The 27,176-nt window shown below is 33.9% G+C and overlaps 1 protein-coding gene across 15 annotated transcripts in view; it reads left to right on the top strand.

Moving 5' to 3' along the window:
* The window catches only part of LRRC7 (leucine rich repeat containing 7), a 499,495-nt gene that overhangs the window by 273,138 nt on the left and 199,181 nt on the right, over positions 1-27,176 (top strand). The window contains exon 8 of one of the 15 annotated variants that reach the window (XM_055084528.1): positions 9,641-9,744. The exons of the other annotated variants lie outside the window; for them this stretch is intronic. Within the exon in view, the coding sequence (XP_054940503.1) occupies positions 9,641-9,647 (7 nt within the window). The 3' untranslated portion in view covers positions 9,648-9,744. Of the gene's footprint in view, positions 1-9,640; positions 9,745-27,176 lie in introns of those variants that run through there. 15 annotated transcript variants of the gene reach the window in all.

Genomic DNA, 27,176 nt, shown 5'->3' with positions numbered 1-27,176 from the left:
GATGTGGCACATATATACAATGGAATATTACTCAGCCATAAAAAGAAGCGAAATTGAGTTATTTGTAGTAAGGTGGATGGACCTAGAGACTATCATACAGAGTGAAGTAAGTCAGAAAGAGAAAACAAATACCATATTCTAACACATGTGGAATCTAAAAAAAAAACATGGTTCTGAAGAACCTAGGGGTAGGACAGGAATAAAGACACAGACTTAGAGAATGGACTTGAGGACAGGGGGAGGGGGAAGTGTAAGCTGGGACAAAGTGAGAAAATGGCGTGGACCTATATACACTACGAAATGTAAAATAGATAGCTAGTGGGAAGCAGCCACATAGCGTGGGGATATCAGCTCAGTGCTTTGTGTCCACCTAGAGGGGTGGGATAGGGAAGGTGGAAGGGAGACCCAAGAGGGATGAGCTATGATGATATATGTTTATGTATAGCTGACTCACTTTGTTATACAGCAGAAACCAGCACACCATTGTAAAGCAAATATTCTCCAATAAAGATGTTAAAAAAAAAAGTGTTGAAAAAATATTGGCCAGAACAGAAGGCTAGTGAAGCCCATTTTGAATCTTCCAAGCACTGTGGAGTGTAGCACGCAGTAAGTTCACTAAATATATTCCATGTTTGTTGTTAAGAAAAAAACATTAACTATCCATAGCCTTATGTTTGAAATGTTAGAAGGTAAGGCAACATAGCAATCATATTATCAGATTGAAGGACAGTTTGCAAGATTTCTACCACTGATGAAACACAAACTTAAACAAAGGATATTGACCCTGAAAACAAAGGGTATTAAAAACCTCTAATCTTCAGTAGGAACTCTGTAACCAAAGAAGAAAAAGGTATGGTGACAATATTTTTTCGCTAGATACATGGAATCATGGAAGCAATACCATATGTTAGAGAAATTTGACTATTTAGACAAATAAAATATAGTTCAGGCTTAGACTTACTAATTAGTAATATGGCAACAACTGCTCTGCTAGGGAAGTTGACTATTTTTTTCTAGTGAAGAGGCACATGAGGGCACAAAGATAAGCTGGTCCTTGAGAAACTCTCAGCATGTTTGCAAGCAGAAAGTTGTTTGCTGCAGTTAGCCATTAGGGACAGAATGAGTATTGAACAGAAAGTATTAGATTGGCCAAAAAGTTCGTTCGGGTTTTCTGTAACATCTTACAGAAAAGCCTGAACGAACTTTTTGGCCAACCCAGTATAAAAAATACAGTGATTCTATTTATTCTACTGGAGAACATCCTAGCAGAGGGGAACTACTTTCACGTTACCCGCAACAAATCTAGAGAAAATAACTTCCCTTGCCTAAAAAGGGTAAACTAATTACTAGTGCAGGTACTTATATACCAGCTATGGTCCTAGTAGAGGTGTCAGTTGACCATCTGTAAAACATCCATCCAATATTCAGCAAATATTCATTAAGTGCCATCTATATCAAGCATTAGGCTACACGAACCCTAATTATTAGAAGGGAGAACTAAGGGTGGCTGATAGAATGGAGCAATAGTGAAATTTTAGGAGTCAACACTAATAGCCAATTAGATTAGATTCCAGCAGCCAAGAAAGTAAGGTCCTTAAGAGTCTCAGAATAAGTGAGCCACTGATGACAGTTCTTTTTATATAGATGACAGAGAGGCAGAGTATCTGAACAAAGTACCAGTCACCTCAGGAGTTATCTGAAAAATCAGCCTGTGAACAGGATAACTTCAGATCCACCAACAGTAATGAGTGAAGACATAACTCCTAGGTGCTACTGCCAAAAGGAAAAGAACATTTTGGGGTATACGGTATATTTGGAAAGGAATAACTGTGTCTAAATATATCTTATCTAACACTTGATCATGAGTTGATTTGCATTTGTCAGGGTGGCAAATTCTCAAATGACAAAGAAATGAAACCTAAGATAAATTCAACAAGATGCTTTTTCTATAAGTCTGTTATCATTTCTAACACTCAAATATTGGAAAGGAAAGTGAGTCTTCTAATGGAAAAAGGAGATTTGGGGTGTGTGTGTGTGTGTGTGTGTGTGTGTGTGTGTGTGTGTGTGTCACTAGGTCTGAAAAGAAAAGAATAGATAGTAAAAATGAGAGAAAGTGGAGTCTTCTTCCTACTTCCTCTCCACTAAAGCTAATTTTTTTTTTTTTAATGGGAGATGTTGTTTTCAAGGGAGACAGGGTTGCTGTGTCAGGCTTGGGGTGGCTGCAGGGTCTGGAAGTATATACATAAAGCTAAAGAGAATCTGAAGAACCAGCAATGTGTGGCCCACGGCAGCAGGCTGGATGGTAGAACGGTGTGTCCTTTCATCCTCCCAAAGTAAATTTAAAGAACTTTTAGAGGTTAGGATCTGATGGCATCCAGACTTTTTAGACACAGACCTTCTGACTTCAAGGGTTACTTACCATTTTCTATTTATAAAACATCTTACTATAACCCTGCCTTAAGAATATATGTATTACCAGGTGTCCCATATAAGGTATACATCAGAACATTCTTAACAATCATAATAAAAATCATAACAATAACCATTACTTATAGTGGTGTTATTCAAAGCAAAGTTTCCTTTCAATTAGCTTCAAAATTAATTTGTTAGCACTGAATATCAATTCTGCATTAGTACTCCTCTAGTAATTATTGCTTACCGTCAAGTCTCCATTAAGAGTCCATGTTTGAAATGATGAATGTGTACCTCTATTGATTACTGCTTGTGATTTATTGAGTTATTCTTAGAATAATGATGTTTTTAGCAATATGTTTAGTTTTTCCAACATTTGTGAATCTACTAAACCTTGAAAAGTGTACATATATATTTAAACTCACAGTTGGGGTACTACGTCATATTTTTTCAGGCCCTTAGGGACACTGGTATAAATGCATTAGTTTAGTGAAGGCTCTATTACAAAATTATCATACATTTCCATGCCAAAGGAACTTAGAAATATAAAAAAATATTTTTATTTTGTTTCTGGTTGTGATTTTATTACAAGTTACTTAGTTTTTAGTCTCCTGTTTCTCTTTCAATATCCTTCCTACCGTGAACCTACAGTGAAGATTTTTGTCAACATAGATATTTAGATCTGTTAGCAATTTTTTTTAGTTTTATAACTTGTTCTTGTAAGTTCCCAGTCTGAGAACAGACACATAAGTAAAGAGTCCCAAGAAAGTTCTTTAAGAGAAGTTCTTTAAGGGTGGAGAAGTCAGCTGATTCCCTCAGAGGAGTGCAAGAAGGCTTGAATAACACATATAAAACCCTAAGTACAGGGCCATTTAAAGGGTCAGAGCATGGTGATGAAAGATTCAATGATCCACTGAAGAATATTAAGCTAAAGAGTGACATGATCACTTTGAATCTTTAACAGTTACATTAGCAGTTATGAAGCAAATTTATGGAGGAAGGAATTGAGGTGTCTGGAGACAGAGAGATGGAGTTAGAGAACATTTCAATAGCTTAAAGATCATGTGGACCAGTTTAAATGAATAACAATGGAGTGGAGAGGAAAGACACAAGATATAGTTAAAAGGCAGAGTCAAAAACACTTTAGTAAGTGATTGCATTTGAGTTGGGAAAGATTGAAGGAAAAGAGATATCAGAGTGAACTACTGGTTGCTAGTTTGGAAAACTTGGTGAATTATTGTGCTATAAACAGATATATAAGAAGGTTGGGAGAGATAGAAGGGGTAGGACAGATACTAGTTAGAAATATTGAGTTTAGTTTTGGACTGATTTAAGTTTTAGTGAAATGCTCTGATGAAGAGGTCCAACTGATATACAGATGCAAAGACCAGGAGAGAAATCTAGAATTAGAAGTTTGAGAATAATACCATAAAATTCATTTTTTTTTTTTTTTTTTGGTGGTATGCGGGCCTCCCTCTGCTGTGGCCTCTCCCATTGCGGAGCACAGGCTCCGGACGCGCAGGCCCAGCGGCCATGGCTCGCGGGCCCAGCCGCTCCGCGGCATGTGGGATCCTCCCAGACCGGGGCGCGAACCCGGTTCCCCTGCATCGGCAGGCGGACGCGCAACCACTGCGCCACCAGGGAAGCCCCCATAAAATTCATTATTAAGCCCAGAGCAATCAGGGCTGAATTTCTAGTTCTAGTAGAATGATTAGATTAATTGAGATAAGTCATCATGGTGAGATATTTTATGAAGTCATTAAAATTATGTTTTTAATGATAAGAAAATGCTCAAATAATAATATCATATCGGGCTTCCCTGGTGGCGCAGTGGTTGAGAGTCCGCCGGCCGATGCAGGGGACACGGGTTCGTGCCCCGGTCCGGGAAGATCCCACATGCCGCGGAGCGGCTAGGCCCGTGAGCCATGGCCTCTGAGCCTGCGCGTCTGGAGCTTGTGCTCCGCAACGGGAGAGGCAACAACAGTGAGAGGCCCGCGTACCGCAAAAAATTAATAATAATAATAATAATAATATCATATCAAATAAAAACAGAAAACAAAATTGCTTGTGCAGTAAAATCTGAATTGTGTACAAATTGGCCTTAAAAAGGCTGGAAAGAAAAGCATTAGAGTTATAATGGTCCTACTAGGGTTAAACATTAATGGTGACTTTCCCCCATCTTTCTATTTATTTATATTTTATAAGTTTTCTACGTGCATTACTCAAAAATCACTTTAGGGTAAGGGATGGCTTCCTGGAAAGATAATGATTAAGCTGACTTTAAAGGTCTAGATAGAAATTAACCAGATGAAGAGGATAACAGTAATAGAGGTACATACGTGAGGAATACAGTGTGCACAGGAATCTGTAAGCAGTTGAGGGTTGTTGAAACATTCATGATGTCAGAGAGTGGTCAGAAAGGAAGCTAGATAGGAAGGTGTGTTAGCCCTATGACAGCTTGTTATATTGAGATTCTATCCAGTGTACTCTGAGCATCTGTTAAAGACATATATACACAGGGTAGTGTATTCATTTGCTAGCGTCACCATAGCAGAGTAACACAGACTGGCTCAAACAATAGAAATTTATTTTCTCACAATTTTGGAGGTTAGCAGTCTAAGATCAAGGTGTCAGCAGGGCTGGTTTCTTCTTAGGTCTCTCACCTTGACTTGCACAGAGCTGACTTCTCTCTATGTCTTCACATGGTCTTCCCTCCATGAATCTGTGTCCATATATCCTCTTCTTATAAGAACACCAATAACTGGTGTCCTTATTACATTAAGGTCCACCCTAGTGACCTCATTTTCACTTAATGACCTCTTTGAAGACCTATTTTTAAATACAGTCCTATTCTGAGTTACCAGGGGTTAAGACTTCAACATATGAATTTGGAGGAAGGGGAGACACAATTCAGTACATAACAGAGAGTGACATGGTTAAATTTCCTTTGTTAACCATGTGGAATATGGATTTGAGGGAGAAAAGATGGATGAACAGGCTGTTTTAATAATGTAGGCAAGAAATCATTATGTCGTTTAGAGCAGTGAATGTATATAAATCAATGAATGTAAAACACATGTAATCATAATAATTCCAGAGAGAGCAGCTAGGTTAGAGGGAAAATAATGAATTCAATTTGGGAAGATTCAATTCTATACCTAGTATAGAGTTAGATATAGGAATCTGAAGCTCAAAGACAGATTGTTGGGATGGAATTCTGGATTTGGGCATCATTAGTACATATGTTATTTGAAACAGTGGGAGCTGATCAGTGTATCTGAGTGATGAGAGCAATGGACTTAGAACAGAAAACCAACATTTACAGATCAGGCAGAGAATGAGTCCATGAAGGAGATATGAAAATGTGAGGTAAAGCAGAAGAGTGCCTCATCATAAAATCTAAGGAAGTAGAGAGCTTTGATGAAGGGAATAATCAATAGTCAAAGAGAGCTTTGAGATCCTAAAGACAAAAACTGAGAAATGTTAGTTGGATTTGGAATTAGACGGACTTTTGGACGTGGATACTTAACGACAATTCCTTGAACTTCTATGTGCTAGACACTGGGTGAAGCATTATAAAGTATATAATTATATTTCATTTTGAGCTTCAGTTAAGACTGAGAGAAGAGTTATTATGTCTGTTTTACAGATTAAGTAAACAATGGCTCAGGAAAGTCAAAGTACTATCTCAAGATCAACAGACAGCAGCAGATCAGTGGAAGTCAGCTCTCGACTTCTGTCACCAAAACTGGCATGATTAACCACTAGTAATACTAACTCCCTAAAAATGAGGCAGTTTTATTAACTTGGAAGGACTAGAGTTCCAGAGAGCTGTGGGTTGGTGAGTGAATGGTGAGGAAGTAAAATAGACTACCCTTTTCAGAAGAGAAGAAAGTAGGACAGAGACCAACCCATCTTGCTCTCCTTTGTTTAGTACACTGCCTGGAACACAGTAGATGCTCAATAAATTTTAGTTCAATGAACAAGAAATAAATGTTGACATGAGCGAGACATAAGGTGTACATGGAAGAGGAAACAGCAGAGATGTAGATTGCATGCAGCCCAAGGGGGAAAAAAACGTGGAGAGGATAACACTTAAGAAGAAAGAGAAGAAAACTTAAGCCAGGTGCTTCCTAGAAAATGTTACTAGGGTTCAGGATCAAGAGCACAAGTAAGAATTTCACCTGAAACACCTTCTTTATGGTTGAACAAAAGTAGTGAAGTATAAAAATAAGTATGTAAGGACACGTGACAAGTTGCTTCATCTTTTAACAATCCTCTCCATATTAAGCTTCTTCAGGAAAGAATATCTCACCATTTCCAATAAGTTATTTGCTTTAAAGTTTTAATAAATTCATACATGTAATGCCCTGTGCCTAGATTTCCCTCTTTTTCACTGTATGGTAATCTTTTATTGAAATATAAAGACTTAGATCACAGATTATCTCTTAGAATTATTTATTCAATTCTCCAAACAGAATCTGTCACTCCCTCTCTTTTCTATCTCTTAATGCAATCCTGTAGTGACTTGGAGGCCATAGATAAAACACTCTTACATTTATTTATTAAGTGCCTTTGAAATACCTTAGCATATCAACAAAATATTTCAAAATGTTATATGGAATATTTTACAACAAAGGAATTTCATAAGCGGATTTAGCTTGGACACAATTGTATTTATTAATTCGACTTTTATATATAAAATAATATATGTTTTAGATTTTCTTACTAGTCAGCTAAAGACTATTCTGTTAGATGACTGCATTTTGTAATAAAAGCACATTCTTAATTCATTGAGTTTTAATAATCTCATACTGCAAATGACACATAGGTTGGAAAATTTTATGCGATGTATTAAAGAATAAAATGTCACTTGCCATTATAAAGATTTATCTATTGATCACTGTGATGTTTAAAGAAAATGATTTGTACTTGTGCCCTAGCTTCACTATCTTCAAAGCCAAATTGTGTGCTGTAATACTTTAAGCTTTCAGCTGGTGTTGAATTTTGGCTGGTTCAATAGTGGGATGAGATTACTGACTGCTATATTACTATTCTGTTAAACAAATTCATTCTTGAATAATCTATATGCCCTATGGGAAGGTCAAATGATAAGGCAGAAAGATCTGAAACAAAACACTAAGATTTCATTGTTTTGAGTTTGGCAGATATCCAGTTGCATAGTTCAAATTATCTAAGAAAAATACACAAAGTGCACAATTATATTCAACTTGAGCTTGAACTTGAGCTATATAGAATTATCCTCATCTAATTTATAAAATATACTGGTATATATGAAATATGAAATATAACATTCTTTGTAACACTTTGCACATGCTGATATTTTCCTTCTATCACTAAATTAAGAATGTGAACTTAATAAACATATATTGGGAGAGTTAAGATAATGTGGAATAGCTATATCAATTTATCCATAAACACCTCTTTAAATAACTATTTAATATTATACCCAAAAATACATAAATAAAACTAAAACTCTAGCAGAATCTGAGTCAAAATATCCTCACAAATAATCTGTGTATGTATTGCCTGTCAATTAAACTTGCAGATAGGTAATTTTTGCTCAGTCTATGTGCATTTTTAATCTACCTAATGTAAGCATTGAATTGTTCAACTTTTAGAACATTTGCCAAGTTCCAATGTAATTAATAATCATATGGATTTGAAGACTCTAGTTCTTTCTTTCTACTATGAAAATGCTTTAAGATTAATGTGCATTAATTTCAGTTGTATGCAAAAATATTGTAATGTAGGATTATGTTTTTATTTTTTTAATTGAAAATGTAAGTCTAATTGGAGCAAAGAGAAATTTCTAATGCAGATAAACTATTCAATCATCATTTAATATTATGTATAACCATAATTGCATTTATCTGAGAAAACATAATTTGCTTTGTTTTGCTATTTACGCTTATCCAATTTTTAAATCACATGTTAGTAAAATTGTAGCATTTAATTAATTTGAATAAAATGTACATCAAAGTTGTAAGTGAAATATGTATAAGTCATTAATTGAAATATGCGATTGGTGGCTTTTCTGGAAATAAAGGAGAGAAAAATTAAGGTAGAGTAATAGCGTGATTAATTGATTCAGGATGGCTCCTGATGAAAAATTATGTTCAGTAAGAGTTTGTCGTTATAATTTGTGATCATTTGTTACTTTACAGTATATCATATATAGTGGATTCAGGTGCACAAGCTGTATAAATGACTGTCATAAAAATGCCAATTTTAAAAATAAAAAAGATGGTTATTTTACTGATTTAATTCAAAACTCATTGTATATTAATTTGAGCTATTGCTGTGTTTCCAGAGATGGTAAATACTTTGTAAATGATTTTGTTCTCATATATGCATATATCATTTAAAAAATCAAATCAATTATTTTTTAAAAATGTTTCAAGATACAAATTTCACATGTTTTTATTAAAACATGAAGATACTGAGCAAAAGTTGTTTTTTAAATATTTAGTAAAATATAAATAGAAGGAATGATTATTTTTTACAACCCAAAACATTCTTTCACTCAAAATTGTTTTAATATAATTAAATGTACTCTTTTACAGTATGTTCCCTTCTGTACCTCACTGATTTCTTCAGTGTTGTTATCTCATATAAGAGCTTTTGTTAAACACTATAGATTAAGCTGAATTATTCTACATATGATGGGAACTGATAAATTTGAGAAGAAAATTTTATTTAACAGAGGACATTCATAAACCAATTTTGTTATTTTCAGAGAGAAAAAGGGACACAAACTCAGAGTAAAATACCAATGGGCTCATTTGTGTTCTGCCTTAAACAGCAGACATCAATAATGCTTGTTATTGTAGAGTTAATTTAAATGAGTAGAAATAACCTTGGAAATAAAAGTTTAAGCAAGTTATTTTCATGAGACTGGTTTATTATGCAATGATTTTTATGTGAATATTTTGCTTTCTTCTTTTAGGAAGTATGCATGTTTTTAGTCATCTTGTCAAATACCACTCAGTCTGATTTTCTGTTTCTATCCTATCTAGTACTTGTCTAATCCTAGAACTGTACCACTTTATGAAAATCTTGTTTATAACCTATTTATATAGAATTATATGAAAACAAACAAACATTTCACGTCCCTGTACTGTAGACCAATTGGTAACTATTTTAGTCACCTTCTGCATTAGGAGTTCCATCTTTTGGGCATTGAAATTGATTTTTCTCATCTTAGCATCTGAAGATCCAGAGTGTGCCCCTTGCCCAATCGCCTGAGACTATACAGTGACACCTACAACAGAGGATGTGGAGGCAGCAGCTTTCGGGCACCAGAAATGGCTGCATCAGGAGCATCAGCACGAATAGACTTTGTAGAGGTAGTTCTCCCAAACTGTATTATGAAACCAAACATTTTTGGTGTGCTACCTGCTGACGGGGGCTGCCTTCTTACTGCCTAGTGTTATGCAAAATGTTTGGTCTTTGTTAAAGCTTAACAATAACATTTCTGACTAATATAGAGCAACCTGATTTTTTTCCAAGTGTATTCAGTTGCCTAAACTTTCAATTAACATGAAATTTTATCAGTCCAGAAAAACATTAATACTCATCTTTGTCCAGTTTATTTCACTCTTAGTTTATATAAAGCTGCTGTCACATATAATTTTTGTATAAATTTTTTTGGCCAGATCAGAATAAACCATCATTTTAAAAAACATCCTAATGAAGTAAATAAGAGAATTTCTCTAGTCAGTTATATACTTCAGAGACTGAATAGGGTTGCCCAGGTTTTCTGTGTGGACCGACTAGTGATGCTCCATTGTGAACTTATTTTGCAAAGTGAAAGATTATTCCCAGATGGTCCCAGTCAAAATATGAAAGGCCAGTGATTGATTGGTTTTATATATCCTTTCATTTTATGTAAGTTAATGTGAAATAGTTATTTTGTAGCTATAAAACACATTTGTTAATTAACCACATTGGCTTTATCTATACAGTTCAATGACTTATAACATTTCAATTTGCATGTAGAATGAGCCTCTGTAATGATGTCTTTGCAAAATAAATAGCAATTGACACAATGGGTGCATTTGCTTTTAACATTTTATACATTTGACTTAGAAAAGTAGGATATATTTCCTATTGAAATTTTGAAGAGTTTGAAATTCAGCATCCAGAGATCTTCATCTTGGTGCAGTACAACAAATTCATTCTTCACCCCATCTTCACTCCTTTTTGGAACAAGGCAAGATACAAAGAATTTACTAGTTCTATTGGAACTATTGCTTGATTAAATATAATTTGAACATTCTTTGCATAAACCAGATATGAGCAGGATAGATACATTGACCTTAATAGTATTTTTATTTTTATTTTTTTTCGTTTTTTTTCTATTTTGTTTCCTTATTTAGGAAATTACGAATTGTCATTTTTTGCCAAATCTACACTATGGAGTTGAAATGTACTTTTCTGAATATTTCCATTCTGTCTTAATGTATTTTAATTATGTGAATTTATAAAATAATGGCCCTAAATGCATAGACCTTTGTAAAAAGTACATATATATTTGAAAGTGGATGTTGTTTTTTTAGTTAAAATTGTGTAAACACTGATTTTTCCATGAGTACTTATAAAGATCTTTGTAAAAATTCATAAAACTACTTAATTGAGTTTGTACAACATAGGTTTTAGCTGTGTGTCATATACTCATTGACTTCTGTCATTTTCACAATATATTGCATATGTATCTAGAAACTGTATATTGAAAGGTATGTTGCTCTTCTAAGAACACAGAAGTAAATCTCTGACTCTGCTTTAAAACAAATTGTGCTATTTTAGTATAGTTTTATAATGTGCTCTCATCATGTCCTTCAAATGCCATTCTCAAGATTACTTAAAACATTCTGCATGAAAGTAGCTTTAAAGTATTTAAGAAATACTTCTTCCTCTATCATGTTCCAAGTAAGGAACTGGATTTTCCATTGTTAAATTTTAAAAGTCTTACAGAGCTGCAGTTACAGTCTGCAGCATAGTGCAGTAGTTCTGTTTGATAATTATTTTGGTGGCGTGACCTAACTGCAGTAAACCATGTTGCATTCCTGGTCTTATGGTAACATATTACAATTGAGACCTTGTATATATAGGATAAAGGAAACTTTTCTTAAGGAAAAGACATTAACATTACATTAAGTAACAAATAATTGTTATCAAGTTGGAATGGTTTAAAACTGCATCAGCAGAAGTGATTACAAAAGTAAAAAATTAAATCAAATACCACTGAATATGATACTTGATTCATTTTTGCCCACTGTTCATGCTATGTCACTGTAGTATTCTAACAAGTGGAAGTGATTATAAATTCCTTCACAATGTTTATGGCACTCTAATCTTTTATGCTAAGAGGAGTCACATATATCAATTTAACAAAAATATTAAATGTGTTCATTTCATAAAGTTACATAATTTTTAGCCTCTAGATATATATATATTTTAAACTAGATAAACTGGTAAAAGGGTAAGATGTGTTTATGTACATCTGTTATTATTGAAATAACAGTAATCTCCTATTGAGCTATCTTTTAGAAATATATTCTATTGATTATACATTCATGGGTAGTGGAATATGCATATTAAACCAGAATTTGACTAAATATACAATAATAACTAAAACAGAAAATAACTCTTAAGAAGAAGGCAGCACAATAGGTGCTTACCCATTCTCCAGGATACCAAGTATTACAACAGAACCTCTTCCTTCCTTGTAAGATAAGTGTCCCTCCTGGGAACCTGGGCCACCATTTGAGCAACATATTGAATTACCTTTCAACATCTTATTGACATCTCATGAAGAGAAGTCAACTTTTATAGCTCTTAGCAGCATCTTAGAAAATAGAATACATCTCCCTATGTTTCTCAGAAATTACAGGTTCCTGCATGTTTGTTAATAATTTCATATACTCTCCCATCCCTATTTTTTTGTTCATATCAAATTTTACCAACTATGTCAACTTTTCCTGGAGCAAAACTGGCAGATCTAAATTTTTTCACAAAAGAATACGATTATTTTACAAATTTTTAGTCGTAAACACAACATAACAAAGTTATATTAGGTGTTGTCAGTTTTATATTATTTGCTTCTGCTACAGCAATCAATATAAATTGGGTAAAGACTGATAATTTATGTGTATTTATTGGCAGAAAACCAGAAGTCTCAATTACTCAGGCTACTAGAATATTGTTGAGTACTTGTATAGGTGTCACTTTTATTTGAATTACTAAAATATAGTTTTAGTCCATCATTCTAAAATTTAGCAGATATCTTTTAAGTAAGGTAATTATCCTGCCCTTTCTCTTCTCTCTTCACCTACTTGACTGGTTTCTTACTATCCATCCTTTAATCTTCCAATGTATCAGGCCTATACATCTATCTTTCTGTCTTATTTATTTATGTACTTGCCTTTTACATTTTTCTAAATTGTAGATTTCTTGAGGACAGGCATGTTGTTTTATTCATTCTCCAAAATACCTAGAGTGGTCGCTTGCAAATAGTATGCATAGCTAATGAAGAAGAAAGAAAAGAAAGGAAGAAAAGTAATCCCCCCAAATACTTAAAGAAAATAAGATTACTTCCAGTGAGAGGTAAGGAGGACATATTTGAGAACATTTGAGGGGAACATTTAAAGGGGAAGTTATATTTCAACTATTGGGAAGAAAGCAGCAGTATACTTGCAGAGGAAATGAAGGATATAAGAACGTACAGGGCATAGTTACGGAATGGCCTGATTTTGCTGACAGTTGGATAAGTTAAAATGAGCAGTGGAAGTAAAAGTTGAAAGGTGGATTGAGGTGGTCCTGGCTAACTGACCGCTACTAAAAATTTTTGACTACATGAGTAATAAGGAAGAGTTGGCATTTAAGGCAGCAGTTAAAAACTCAAAAAAGAGAAAATAAATGTTACAGCAACATTTCATAAATAAAGCAAATGATGTACTTAAACACAGTGCAGTACACATTTTTTCAGTCTCTTGTGAGTGGCTGGCACTGAAGATAGATGAAGTCATATGCACTACATCTCAGTCTTTGTCTTCCCCTCCAGTAAAACAGTAATCTAGACAAAACTGTTTTAGCCCATAAGTGGTCTTGAATTCCTTGACAGTGAAAGGGAACAAATATTTATTTAGTGGATATACTAAGCTCTTTATCCATGAACCTTATTTTATTAAACCTTATAACAGTGTAAGGTATGGCTTGTCACTTTTTTTAACTGACGAGGAAACTGAGTCTCGGAAATTAAGCAGAGTAGAAAGTGGCAGAACCTGGATTCAAATCCATTTCTCTCTCCTGTGCTCCATAATGTACTGACTTCACTGTTTTACGTACAGACTGTAGTCCTGCTTAAATGATATTTTTAGCAACTTCAAATTATTTATGCTGATGTTGTTCTTGATTGATTTATCTCCAAGGTACTGGATTAGGAATCAAAGCCTATTAATGCCTCTTCTAGATTATAGATATTTGTCACATATGACAAGAATTGCTTATTCTTTTGAGGTGTTTTCCATTAAAAAAAATATGTCAGGGTATGTTTTGGGTTCTGGAATCACAGATTAACCATTCAGTCCTCATAATGATAAATTAAGGAGAAGATCAATGAGTTTCAGAAGGTTATGAGTGTCAGTTTATTTGTGATAATGTAAGGTTTTTTTCCTGCCTTTAATTTATGGCTGAGTGTCTTTACCAATTTTATCTTTCCAACCTGATAAAATCAAAGTGATTTCTTCTTTAGCATTTCCTAACATACAAGATTGTAAAGGTACCAATACCTCATACAGCGAACGTGTACTACATTTTTCAAAGCTTTCAATAGTAATTTTTTGATCTGCACATTAACCTGGTAAGGAAGGCATAAAAGATATTTTCCATTCAGGTAATAAGAACTTTAATGTTATTTGCCACCATATAAATAATATTCTTAGTCCCACAGACAATGCACTTGTCAGCTTATGCTATTTATTGGTGTATATTAATTCTATATTATATTTTTTCTTGAGGACAAATGTTTAGAATTGCAATTTTCATTTTAAGTTGATGCTTTGCAAAAGGATTTCCCAAAAACTGGTAAAACTTTGAAATATAAATTTTTTCTATGGTAATTACCACAAAATACAGTTAAGTAGTTCAGGATGTTTCTATAGTAATTACTGAACAACGTGCTTTTGGTATTTTTGATATAAGTAAATATAGAAATTATGTAGCTTCTAATATCAAAGCATTTGTTACTTTAAGATATTTCTAAATTTACTTTTTAATATAAAATTGATCATGCTTGAAATCAAAGTTTTTTCTGTGTACGTAATTGATATACATTTTACTCTTTAGGAAAACAAATAGAAACTGGGAAATTTTTAGGAAAAAGCAGAAGAATGTAATTCTCATCAGTCTTCTCTCTGGATCAACAGGTTTATATGGGCATCTAAAATTGTTAAAATAAAAAAGACTTGGAAATAAAGAGGATTAAAAAACAGCAGTAAATATGGATACATTGAGATGGCAATCTACAAACTGTTGTCCTAGTTTTGTTATTTAGTAATTCTAACAGAAGAGCAAAACAATATATTCCTTTAATACCAAGCTTAGGGCACAAGAAATAAATGCATTTAACATAGTGATGGAAAACTCAATAAGAGGATGAAAATTAGAATCAAGGAAAACTTGCCCAACATTTATTGAAAACTTACAAATGAGCACTGTACTATGTGTTGAGAATTTCAAAGATATATTGGGTCCTTTCACTGAGTTTTTGCTTCTGTGGAAGAGATATTCTAGCCAAGGAAAATCATGTGCAAAAGCAGAGAGATGAATGGAAACTGATGAATTATGCAAAGTACTAGGAGATTCATTTGTGTTGTATGTATCGGCTTGTGCATATAAAGAGATGGGGTTTGAAAAGTAGAGAAAAGCCTATTCGAGTAGTGTTTTGTATGCCAGTATAATGGTTAGATCAATAAAGAGAAATAAGCCTAATTCAGTGAATTTTGCAAGGAATACTGGCCATTTAATTTTACCTAATATAGGCACTAGAATTTAACTCTTATAGGTCATATAATTGCTAATATTTATTGAGTTCTAAATTCTTTACATATATTAACTCAAATAGCCCTTACATTAGCTCTCTGAAGTAGGTATTAGTACTATCCTTATTTTATAAGTAAGGACACTGAAACATAAAGAAATCACTTACCCAATGTCACAAAGTTGGTAAGGTGAGGTAGAAGGATTCTAACCCTGGCAGCCTGACTCAGAAGCCTTGTTCTTAATAACTGTGGCACAGCAAGGTAGAGTCCACTCAAACTGGACTGAAATTTTGAGGATATGTGATGATATCTTTTTTTAGAGATTTGAATACATATTGAATTCAGGAAAGTTTGGTAACATTTGTTAGTAAAGTATACAAATCTTCTTTTTTAAAAAAACAGCTTTATTGAAGTATAATTGATATCTAATAAATTGCACATACTGAAAGTAGCAATTTGATAAGTTTTGAAACATATATACACCACCGAAAGCATCACCACAGTAAAGATAATGAACATATCCATCGCCCAAAAAAGTTTCCTCATGGCACTCCTTAACTCACTCCCCACCCAGGCAAATACTATTCTGCTTTCTATCTCTACAGATTAGTTTGAATTTCCAGAATTTTATGTAAATGTTATCTTAGAGTATATTATCTTTTTGGGGGGGTCTGGCTTTTTTCAATGAGCATTATTATTTTATTTGTCTATGTTGTAATGGTTATCAATTTTTATTGCTGAATAGTATTCCATTGTATAAATATAGCACAATTTCTTTATCTTTTCCCCTCTTGATGGATATCTGAGTTGAAAGCTTTTTTCCAGTTTTTCTCTGTTATGAGTTGGCTGCTCTGAATAGTCACGTACAAGTCTCTGTATGAATGTTTAAGGAAAGAAGTCAGGCACAAGGAATATATATGTTTTCATTTATGTAGAATATAATGTGAGGCAAAACTAGTCTATCTTATTGGAAATTATAATAGTGGTTATCTTTTGGGAGGTAATTAGTGACTAAAAGGGTACATGAGGGAGACTGCTTTTGGACTCTGGAAACATCTTGTTTCTTCATCTTGATATTGATTACATGGGTAACCAGTTCAGTATATGAAAATTCAGTGAGCATTACACTTCTGCTACATACTTTTCTATAGGTATCTTACAATTTGATTAACAGTTAAAGTAAAAGTGAGGCTAGTGAAATCATTTGGTTCAGTCCAGATAATTCTCTATATGTTATCTGGCATGTATGCTTTTTATTTCATAGCTCTTATTAATATTCCCGTTATATACGCCTATAATATCCTCCTTGTACATTCTATACCATTACATTTACACCTTTTACTGTAATTACTATTTTATTGTATGTCTTTCTTGTCAAATTATAAAATTTCTGTAAAAGAAGGTAATATCTAACTTTCTTACCTCCATGTCCATTGGCTGGCATGGTTCTTGGTACATAGTAGGTATTCAACGAATACTTGGATGAATGATACATAATTTTTCTTTCTGGTTTCTTGTGTACCTTCTCCAAGTTTAGCCTCTGAGTCTTGATTATTTGTTTTCTACTGAAGGTTTTGCTTCCCCTACTGTCTACAAATTATGGATTATATTGTGTGATATTAAAAGTTTTTCCTCCTAACCTCACTCAATTCTTTGTTTTACCATATATTTTTCAAAATAATAATAACTTCTATTTTTGAGTGTTTACCATGTGCTCTGAGCACTTTACATCTACTAACTTATTTAAGATGCACCATCCAACAATGTAGGTACTCATATTGTTCCCATTTTATGGAGAAACTGAGGCACAGGGATGTTAAATATCTTGCCCAAGGTTATAAGGTCTTGTAAGTGACAGAGTTCATATTTAATCCCAGACAGTCTAACTATGTAAGTCATGATTTTATACAGTATAGTCTTCTGTGTTTATATACACTACATTATGTCATAACATTTCTTCATTTCCTTCAGAACTTGGATAAAATGTTAACTTTCAACAGTGACTCTCTCTGACCACTTTATATGAAATAGAAGCTCTCCAGATGCTCTCAATCATTCTCACCCTGCTTTATTTTCTTCATAGCACATTTCACCACATGCTATATTGTACATTTATGTTTATTTCCTTCTCATACATCTCTCCCACTAAAATGGTAGCTCTACAAGGGAAGAGGTTTTATCTGTTTTACTTTTATCTACAGTGTTATATCTTAGAATAAGGCCTAATACATAGTAGATGCTTAATAAATAATTGTTAAATGAACAAATAAATGCATCATAGAATCAACTTACACTGTGACACTTTGGTGCTACAGGGTTGGCAGAGGTTTTTAAAAATCCCTTCAGCAGAGTCACTTCTTGCTTACAATAGAGACCAAAAAGGATCTCTATTGGACAGAAACACAGACATCATTACACATTCCAATTGAACATATCCTGGAAGTAGTAACTCAAGAGCATTTCTGAACATGCCAGTATCATGTGAAATTTTATTCTAGAGCAACTTTGTTCTGGCAAAGGAAGTTTTATTTATCATCATATAATTTGCATTTTTAAAAGATATCTGTGGCTTCTAAGTGGAGAGTGTGTTATACAGGGCACAGTGGAAGACACAGTAACCAGCTCTCGAGGTCATGGAAGTAATTCATGGGAGAAACAAAACTTTGAACTAGAACTATGACAGTGACCACAGAGATGAGAAGAAATAGATTTCAGAGAGAGTAGAATCCATAGAACTTGTGAATAATTAGTCATGGGTTTTTGATTTAGGTAGTATCAACTCACAGGCAGGAAATAGAGGAGGTCTGGGAAGATGACTAATTTTGTTTCCAACATGATAAATTGGAAGTTCATATGGTATATTCAAAACAGTTCAGTAAACAATAAAAAAAATTAGACCTGGAACTTAGAAGAGCATCTGTGACTAGAGAGTTATATTTCGGTCATCAAATGCTTGAAGTTGCTTAGGGGGATACTATGTAGAATGTTGCTCCAGTATCACCAGGTTCTTAACTAGCCACACGATAACCAACTCTGCATGATGTAAGTTGAAAGAGACTTTAATGATAGGACATTGAATAAATGAAAGAACGGGCTATAAGACAACAAGTGAAACTTAGAAAAAAGGCAAAAGCAATTTTTAAAAGAACGGTGCGGTGTAATACCATCATTGCCACCACTGAATGCTGAATGCCACAGTTTGCACCGGCACCCTGCAAGCACTGGGTACTGACCACTGTTACTGCACCATCACCCTGCAATGTGCTACTCTCACTGCTGCTGCTCAAGCCGTAATGAATTCTCCACAGTTAGCTTCTGCGGCGAGAAGGGCGTATGTGTCTGACTTGTATAGCCCCTCGCCCCAATTCACTGATGCCAGAGAGACTTGAAAACCAGGCATGTGGCTTCTAAAAAGGACGTTGATCCCCAGCAGCCAAAAACCACCATGTACACTTACTCACCAACATTAGGTTTATTAATTGCTGCAGCAAGGGAGGCTGCATACCATGGAAAACCATGGAGCACCTCTGTAAGAGGGAGTTAGGAGGGATTTTAGGTGATTTTGGAGAAGGTTTAAGAATGTGGTTATTTTTCTGGATCAGGTATTCTCTGAAAGTGGGGCATTTGGTTATTGGAGATTTGGGCATTTTTTAACCTTTGAGACCAGGGGAATGGAGAGTAGCTGGAGTTGCCATTGGAGAAGAAGTAGTAATTCCTTATAGTAATAGAAGCACAAGGTCTGCTTTTGTCTCTATCCAGGTCTGATTTTGTAGTTGACTTGTTTTTGTTTTATTCCGTCATTGTCTGAAGAGTCCCCAGCTGATAATTTTGTGAAATTGCTTATGATCAGCAGAGAAATACCATGGTTTGGTTTTAGCAACCAGGCTAGCTACCAGCTGTCAGCTGTCAGGGCTGCTCTTCCCTTTTCAGTAGGTAAGTTTTGCCTCCTACCAAGATTCCTAAAGTGGAAATGACCAAAATGCCAGATGCTGGGCAGACAATAAAAAAACTACCAAGCCTATAATTTCCAAATATTAGGTATTGTATTAGTCAGCTCAGATGGCCTTGACTGACTGGTTTAAACAGCAGGAAATTATTTCTCATAGTTCTGGAGGCTGGAGGCCTAAGATCAAGGTGCTGGCTAATTCTGTCCCCCAGAGAGGGCCCTTTTTCTGGCTAGAAGATTATGCCTTTTTGCTGTATCCTCACATGGCAGGGACAGAGGGAGCTCTGGTCTCTCTTCCTCTTCTTATAAGGACACTAATCCAATTGCGGGAGGTGGGGTTCCACCCTTATGACCTCATCTAAATCTGATTACCTCCCAAAGGGCCCACCCCCAAATACCGTCGCCTTGAGGGTTGGGACTTCAGCATATGAATTTTGAGGGGACAAAAACACTCAGTCCATAAGACGTGTCACTTTAAATCAGGGATCAGTAAACTTTTTCCTGCAATAGGCCAAATGGCAAATATTTAAGTTTTGCAGGCCATAGGTTCTCCATCACAACTACTCAGTCATTGTAGCACAAAAGCAGCCAAAGACAATATGTAAACAAACAAGCATGGCTGTGTTCCAAAAAATTTTATTTATGGACACTGAAAAATTTGAATTTCATATCATTTTCATGTCATGAAATATTATTCTTCTTTTGATTTTTTCAACTATTTAAAAATATAAAAACTATTCCTAATTTGTAAACTATATAACAAGCAGTGGACCAGATTTGGCCTGCAGGCCATAGTCTGAAAACCCCTGCTCTAACTAAGAAGTGATATTATTGATGAGTCGGTTGACTGTGAACTGATATGAAGAGAGAAGATCCAGTGGTGCTGATTAGTTCAAAAGAACACATCATGTGGGATTAGAAGTCACCATAATAGAGATTCCATTACTTCTGGGTCCTTATTGTTAATCTCAGAATCCATGTCTATTTTAATAGCTCTTAAATTAGGAGATAGTGACAGACTCTACCTACTACTTCACTGATGTTCTAGGAAAGCTTCTTTACATAGAATTTTTTTATTTCCTTTTATTTGGATACATTATGACTCACAGTTAGTTTTTTTCATTTTTTTCCCAATTTTATCAAGATATAATTGAAGTACGTCACTGTATAAGTTTAAAGTGTACAACATAATGGTTTTATATATATATATATATATATATATATATATATAGTGAAGTGATTACTGCAATAAGTTTAATTAGCAACTATCTCATTTAGATGCAATAAAAATAAAAAGTAAAAAAAGAAAAAGAAATTTGTTTTCTTATGATGAGAACACTTAGGATTTCCTCTCAACAACTTTCATATATATCATACAGCAGTGTTACCTATAGTCATCATGTTGTACATTACATCCCTTACATAGATTTTTAAATATTATTTTCTATTGCTCAGCTTCTCATGAGAGTACTTCATATTAGTTGCATACAAACCAAAAGCTCTGGTATTTTTTTGATCTATAAAAATTATAACAGTTTATTTGATAATATATTCTTTTGATAACCTAATACTTTTCAAGAGGCAAAACCATAACAAATATTTTCCCCAGTAATTGCTCCTCATAAAAATTCAATTATTCTCAATTGTATTTTTTAATCTGAGAAGTCCTCTGAGATATATTTAAAAGGGCTAAATTTAGTCTCATGACCTCCAAAGATAAATCTACCAGAGAATGGCTCCCATTAGAGAACCTAGCTCATTTAGGACACTATAAATGGCTGTAGATAATATGTGTAGGGGTTTCACAGGCAATAAAACCAGAAAGGTAAACTGGTGTCAAATTATAATTTCCGTGAATGCAATGTTGAGAAATTTGGACCTTTTCCTGAAATAATTTGATTTCTGAGCCCAGAAATGACATGACCAAATTATTTGGGGGATTACTCTTGTGACAATGATAAGTATGGATTGGAAGAAGCTGAAACTGGAGGCAGGAAGACTAGCAAAGAGGCTGTTACAAGGCCTGGGTCACCATACTCCAAGAAGTAAAAGAGTTTAAACCAAGAATTAAGTAAACTGACAAGTGAGAGGAGCTAAAGGACTCTTCATCTCTTAAACCCTAATTCTAGCATTATTTGATATGAAGCCTTCTTTGGGTTAGGCAGAGACGATGAAAAGAGAACATATATTCAAGACATATAACAGAGGTAGAATAAACAGGTGCTTGTAATTGACTAATTTGGGAGGTGACAGAGAAAAAACAAGTCTAGAATAGCTTCCAAGTTTCTGTTTTAGGCTACAAGGGAGGTAGTGGTAACATTCATCAAAATAGGAAACAGAGAAGTAAGAGGCAAGTTCTTTCTACCATTGCTTTATTGGGACAATCAATCCTTCCTTTCCTTAAAGGGACTTGGGCTCCATCTTCTTATTTTGGCACTGATGGTTCTCCATCCGCAAGACCTGTGAGCTCTGCTCACAGTGTGAAGGTCCAGCTTGCCCTGGGAACATAACCCACTGTGGCCTGACAGGGGAATAATTCTCTGCACCAGTCTTCTCCATGAGTGAACTGCTTTGAGAAAGAACTTTGTCTTCTTTGGACTTTAACGCTAAGGAAACAAAGAAGTCCTCTGAGTCCCTTCATGTTGCTGAGAAATTTATTGAGAAAATACTTTTCTATTTCCCGAACATGTCGAATACTTTAATACCTAGGAGAATGCTGATGCTCGTGTCATTTTCCTTGCTTGAAAATCCCTTTCTGCCTTCTCCATCTGGTGAACTCTTCATCTCATAACCCTTAATTTCAATATTATCTGATATGAAGCCATCTCTGGGTCAGTTCCTGAATTACAAGTTCTCAAAACACGACGTCTTCTGGGTAGCATGAATCCCAGGCATAATAAATTAACACATTCATTTCAAAATTACTTAGTTTCTTAATTTTCTGATAGAATATAAGCTCCATCAGGGCAGGGACTGTGTTTTGTTGTGTAAATCCTTGAATTACTGTTAAACACATAATAAAAATTTCATATTTTCCATTATTATTGTTAATTGTAGGTTTTTATGTCCACTTCACCAAGTTGTGAGTTCCCTGAAGGAAGTGACCACATCTCAGTGCCAGCCCTTAGCCTAGCCATCTGATATGTGCTCAAGAGATGTTTGTTCTATTAATGAAAGAATTGTTTGGTTAATGAATTTAAAAGGCATAATTTACAAGGAATTTGTAAAATGAAGTATCAGGGTAGTACAAAAGTAAGATAGTCAACTTGTTATTTTGTCTACAATGATAATGATGATATGAAGAATCAGAACTTTCTTCCTCTTTGGGCAGTTAGCTAAGTGTTTTGTAACATTGACAAAAAGTTAATCTTTCCTCAGTAAAATTCAGGTTCAGAAATATCATGTTTTTGACAGTATGTTGAGAATCAATGGCTGAACTTATGACATTTTTAAAGCAAGATTGCCTTTATATAAATATAATTACCCATAAGAAATAATGCTATTAGAATTCAGTGTCTTTTACAGTTCTTTGATTGAAATGAGCTTTCATTATGAGGCACATTTCACAATGGTCTCATCTAGAGTTGATTTTTTACCCATTGTTCTCTTCAGTTTCTATTGTACAGTCCATTATTTCTGATTGCTATCCTATTATATTTTATTTCACAACTTCTAAGTACTGATTGTTATAATCATATTTTAGCATGATAATCTTTATGCCAATTTATATCCATGGGGAAAAAATTAGTCCTGGTTAACACCAATCAAAAAGTTATCCTAAGTGAAATTTTTTCCTAAATTGCTATTTTAAGTGAACATATGCAGCTAAAAGCACATGTCATTCCAATTATTAAATAAAAGCTAACTTTATTTCTATGTATTGATAGACACTATGAAAAAATATACCAGTAATGTAGGTTTTAGCACTCAAATACTAAGGGAAGAATCTCTAGTAATAAATACATAGAAGAAAAAATATCTAGTTGAGTCTGAGGCAAATATTATTTTAAGAAGAAACTTAATTTAGGAAATTAAGAAAAAGTAATCATTTTAATTTATAATCATAATAATTAAAAATATTTTTTATAATTAACTGAATTTAGAAAAAAAAGATTTGTGGAGTAATTTTCTTTGAAGATACAATAAACATAAAAGTGAAGAGGTATACAAACTTGAAAAATATTAGCATCTTTACCATATTTTCAAAACTGTAAAGTAATAAAAAATAAAAGAAACAGAATATATTTAGAATCACAGTCATGGTTTCTGAAAAGTTGAAATTATAAACCTCAGAAATCATACAAAAACCCACAGAATAATTTATGAAAAAGAAATTGTCAAAATGGAAAACTAGAATATTGATAAGTCAAATGCAGGAAGGAAAAAACTTAAAATACTTTGAACATTGTTGGACCTAGAAGGTATTATGCTAAATAAAATAAGTCAGACAGAGAAAGACAAATACTATATGATTTCACTTACATGTGGAGTCTGAAAAACAAAACACATGAACAAACAAAACAAAACAGAAAGAGTCATAGACACAGAGAACAGATGGTTGCCAGAGGGAAAAGCGATCAGGAGGATGAGTGAAATAGGTGAGGGAAAGTAGTACAAACTTCTAGTTACAAAATAAATGAGTAACAAGGATGAAGTGTACAGCATGGGGAATATAGTCAATAATAATGTTTTAACTTTGTATGGTGACAGATGGTAACTAGACATCATGGTGATCAATTTGTAATGTATAGACATGTCAAATCACTATGTTGTGCACCAGGAGCTAACATAGTGTAGGTCAGTTATACTTCAAAAACATACAAGAAAACAAACAAGCTCATAGAAAAAGAGATCAGATTTGTGGTTACCAGAGATGAGGGGGCAAGGAGGGGGAATTGAATGAGGGTGATTAAAAGATACAAATTTCCAGTTGTAAGGTAAATAAGTACTAAGGATGTAGTGCATAACATGATTAACATAATGAACACTGCTGTATGTTATATATGAAAGTTGTTAAGAGAGTAAATTCCAAGAGTTCTGATTACTGGAAAAAATATTTTTCCTTTTTCTTTTATTTTGTATCTACATGAGATGATGGATGTTGACTAAACTTATTGTGGTAATCACTTCATGATGTATATAAGTCAAATCATCATGCTATACACCTTAAACTTATACAGTGCTATATTTCAGTTATAGCTCAATAAAAGTGGAAGAAAAATATAAAATCAATTAAAGCTGCAAAGGCTATGCAAATACTTTTATACTTATTTTCTGTTTTTTTAATTTAATTTAAATTTTTTATACAGCATGTTCTTATTAGTTATCTATTTTATACATATTAGTGTATATATGTCAATGCATATTATCTTTCATGATCCCTAAAGCACCTTTGTACTTAATTTAATTAAGTAGTAATATATTCATTTCTTTGCTAGCTTAGTATTATCAAAAAGTTTTTTCTAATCAAGAACAAAAGTGTTAAAACTATTTCTTTTATATTTTTTGCCTAAAATCTACTAAAACTCAAATTAATAAATCAGGATTTTTTTTTAATGTGTGGTGTATCAGACACTTCTGGGCCTTAAAAACCTCTATTTTTACTTTAGGTCTGCCACCAACAAACTATGTGATGCTCTTTTCGGTACCTAATAGCTCAGTAGAATGAGTGTATTTAGAAGTATGCTTTTGTCAATAAGAAACAGAATTCTGAGTAAAAGTAACTTTTTAAATAATAGGTACCTTGTTGTCCATAACAAAGTCTCAAGATAAGCAGTTCCAGAGCTTGTTTCAGTAGCTTAATGATTTTACCAAAAGCTCAGTCTTTTTCGATTTTTCTACACTGCTATTCCCAGCATGTTGACTTTCATCCTTGGACTTGTTACCTCATGGTTTCATAGTGTCTGCTGCAACTCCAGACATCACATTCTCATCCAACCATGAACAAAAGAGGAAAAAGAGGGACAGGTAAAAAAGTTCTCATGCCTCTCTCCCTCTTTTAAACCAAGGGGAAAAATCTTTCTCAGGATCTCCCTCAGAATCTCTTCTCCTCCTCTTCCTGTTCTAGTGGCCAGAACTGAGTCATATGCTCATATCCTAGCTGCAGAGGAGGTTTGCCTCATGACTATTTGGGATTTCCAGTCTCTGATGCAGGGCAGATACCGCTGGCAAGGAAGAGAGGGAAAGGAAATGACAGTTGCCTGGGAAACCAGCCATGGCTACCTTGGCAGATTATTTTCAAAGGCCTTTATCTGCTAAAGTTCAAATTCTCCGACATCTTAGTCACAGGGTTGTTTCTGTATTTTCATCAGTCAGGGTATCAACAATCTAAGGCCAGATCTACATAAAAGTACATGAATTAATATTTACAAAGCCCAAAGTGACAAGCTGTAATTTTTTCATTGAATAATAGGAAGAAATAATGAGCCTGAAACAATGAGCCTGTGTGTGTGTGTGTGTGTGTGTGTGTGTGTGTGTGTGTGTGTGTGTGTGTGTGAAGAGTCTCTTAGGAAGGAAACTTGATTTTCCCTGCTCAGTTATCTATGAGTTTTAAAATAGCTTAACTGTGCCTGAGTATTTTTTCAGTAGCGTTAGAAATCTCTTCATGAGCTTATAATGTAGGTTGCAGCATATTCTAGTGAAAATGAGCAACTTCATAGCTGATTATGTTTCCCATAACCTCTTGATTAGACTGCTTCAGTGCAAGCTAGGAGCTTCAGTTCCTGAAGTGTGGCCATACACAGAGATAATTGTCATGGTTTCTGCTCATATGACACCGTTTATCCAGAAAGAGTTCAAAAAGTCTTACAAGTACAATTTTATCTTTACTGCATTGTCATGAGTTAGGAATGCACAATAATTTTTGGCCAGTGGGAAAACTCACATTCAGAGTGAATGAATGACTGGTTCTGGTCATAAACCCAAGAAGACTAGAGAGAGAGAAATGAAATTTAGTCTTCTCCTCAATCTAATTAGAGTAGCGCAGAATTTGTCTTACAGCTGGTTGCTGTTCACAAGGTTCTATTTTATACTTTAATCTATTTCACTGGAGAAGTTTATCTTACTATATAAACTAAAGCTATTCTTGAGAGGTTACTTGTAAGTTTATTTCTTCATACAGAATCTTTTTTTCATGTTGTGCATTAAATTAGAGATACGTAGTTATAGGAAAGAAAATTTTTCCAATAAGACGTCATGAAATCAGCTTAAACTTTTAAATGTTGAATATTTAAAAGGAAAAAATATTTCCCAAGGAAATACTCAAAATATGTGACAGCTTGATGTAAATTATATATTTTAAATATTTATTCTAAAAATTTAAATACTGCAAGGAGAAACATCTTAATTAGAAGCATTCACAAATTGCTTAATTAGAAGAATTCTAAAAAATTGTCTTCCCAATATTCTTTGACCAAATAATAGATGTTTAGTTTGGTTACATATCCTTCTGGGATATCCAAGAAGCCAGTTTAGCTTTTTGTTGCTGTTCTTAGGGGAAAGTTGAATTGAAATGATGGAGAGTACATAAATATTGTAGCTGTGACATTGGCTTAAGATATAGTAATAATCGAGGAAGAATTTTTTTTAAAATTTTTATTGGAATATAGTTGATTTACAGTGTTGTATCAGTTTCAGGTGTACACCAAAGTGAATCAGTTGTACATATACATATATCCACTCTTTTTTGAAGATTCTTTTCTCATGTAGGCCATTAAGGGAGAATCTTTATAGAAAACATTTTATCATAGAAATTA

The sequence above is a fragment of the Physeter macrocephalus genome, chromosome 4 (genome assembly GCF_002837175.3).
Source record: "Physeter macrocephalus isolate SW-GA chromosome 4, ASM283717v5, whole genome shotgun sequence".
Lineage (NCBI taxonomy): Eukaryota > Metazoa > Chordata > Mammalia > Artiodactyla > Physeteridae > Physeter > Physeter macrocephalus.
The sequence above is the reverse complement of the archived record's forward strand: the minus strand, read 5'-3'. Positions and strand labels throughout refer to the sequence as shown.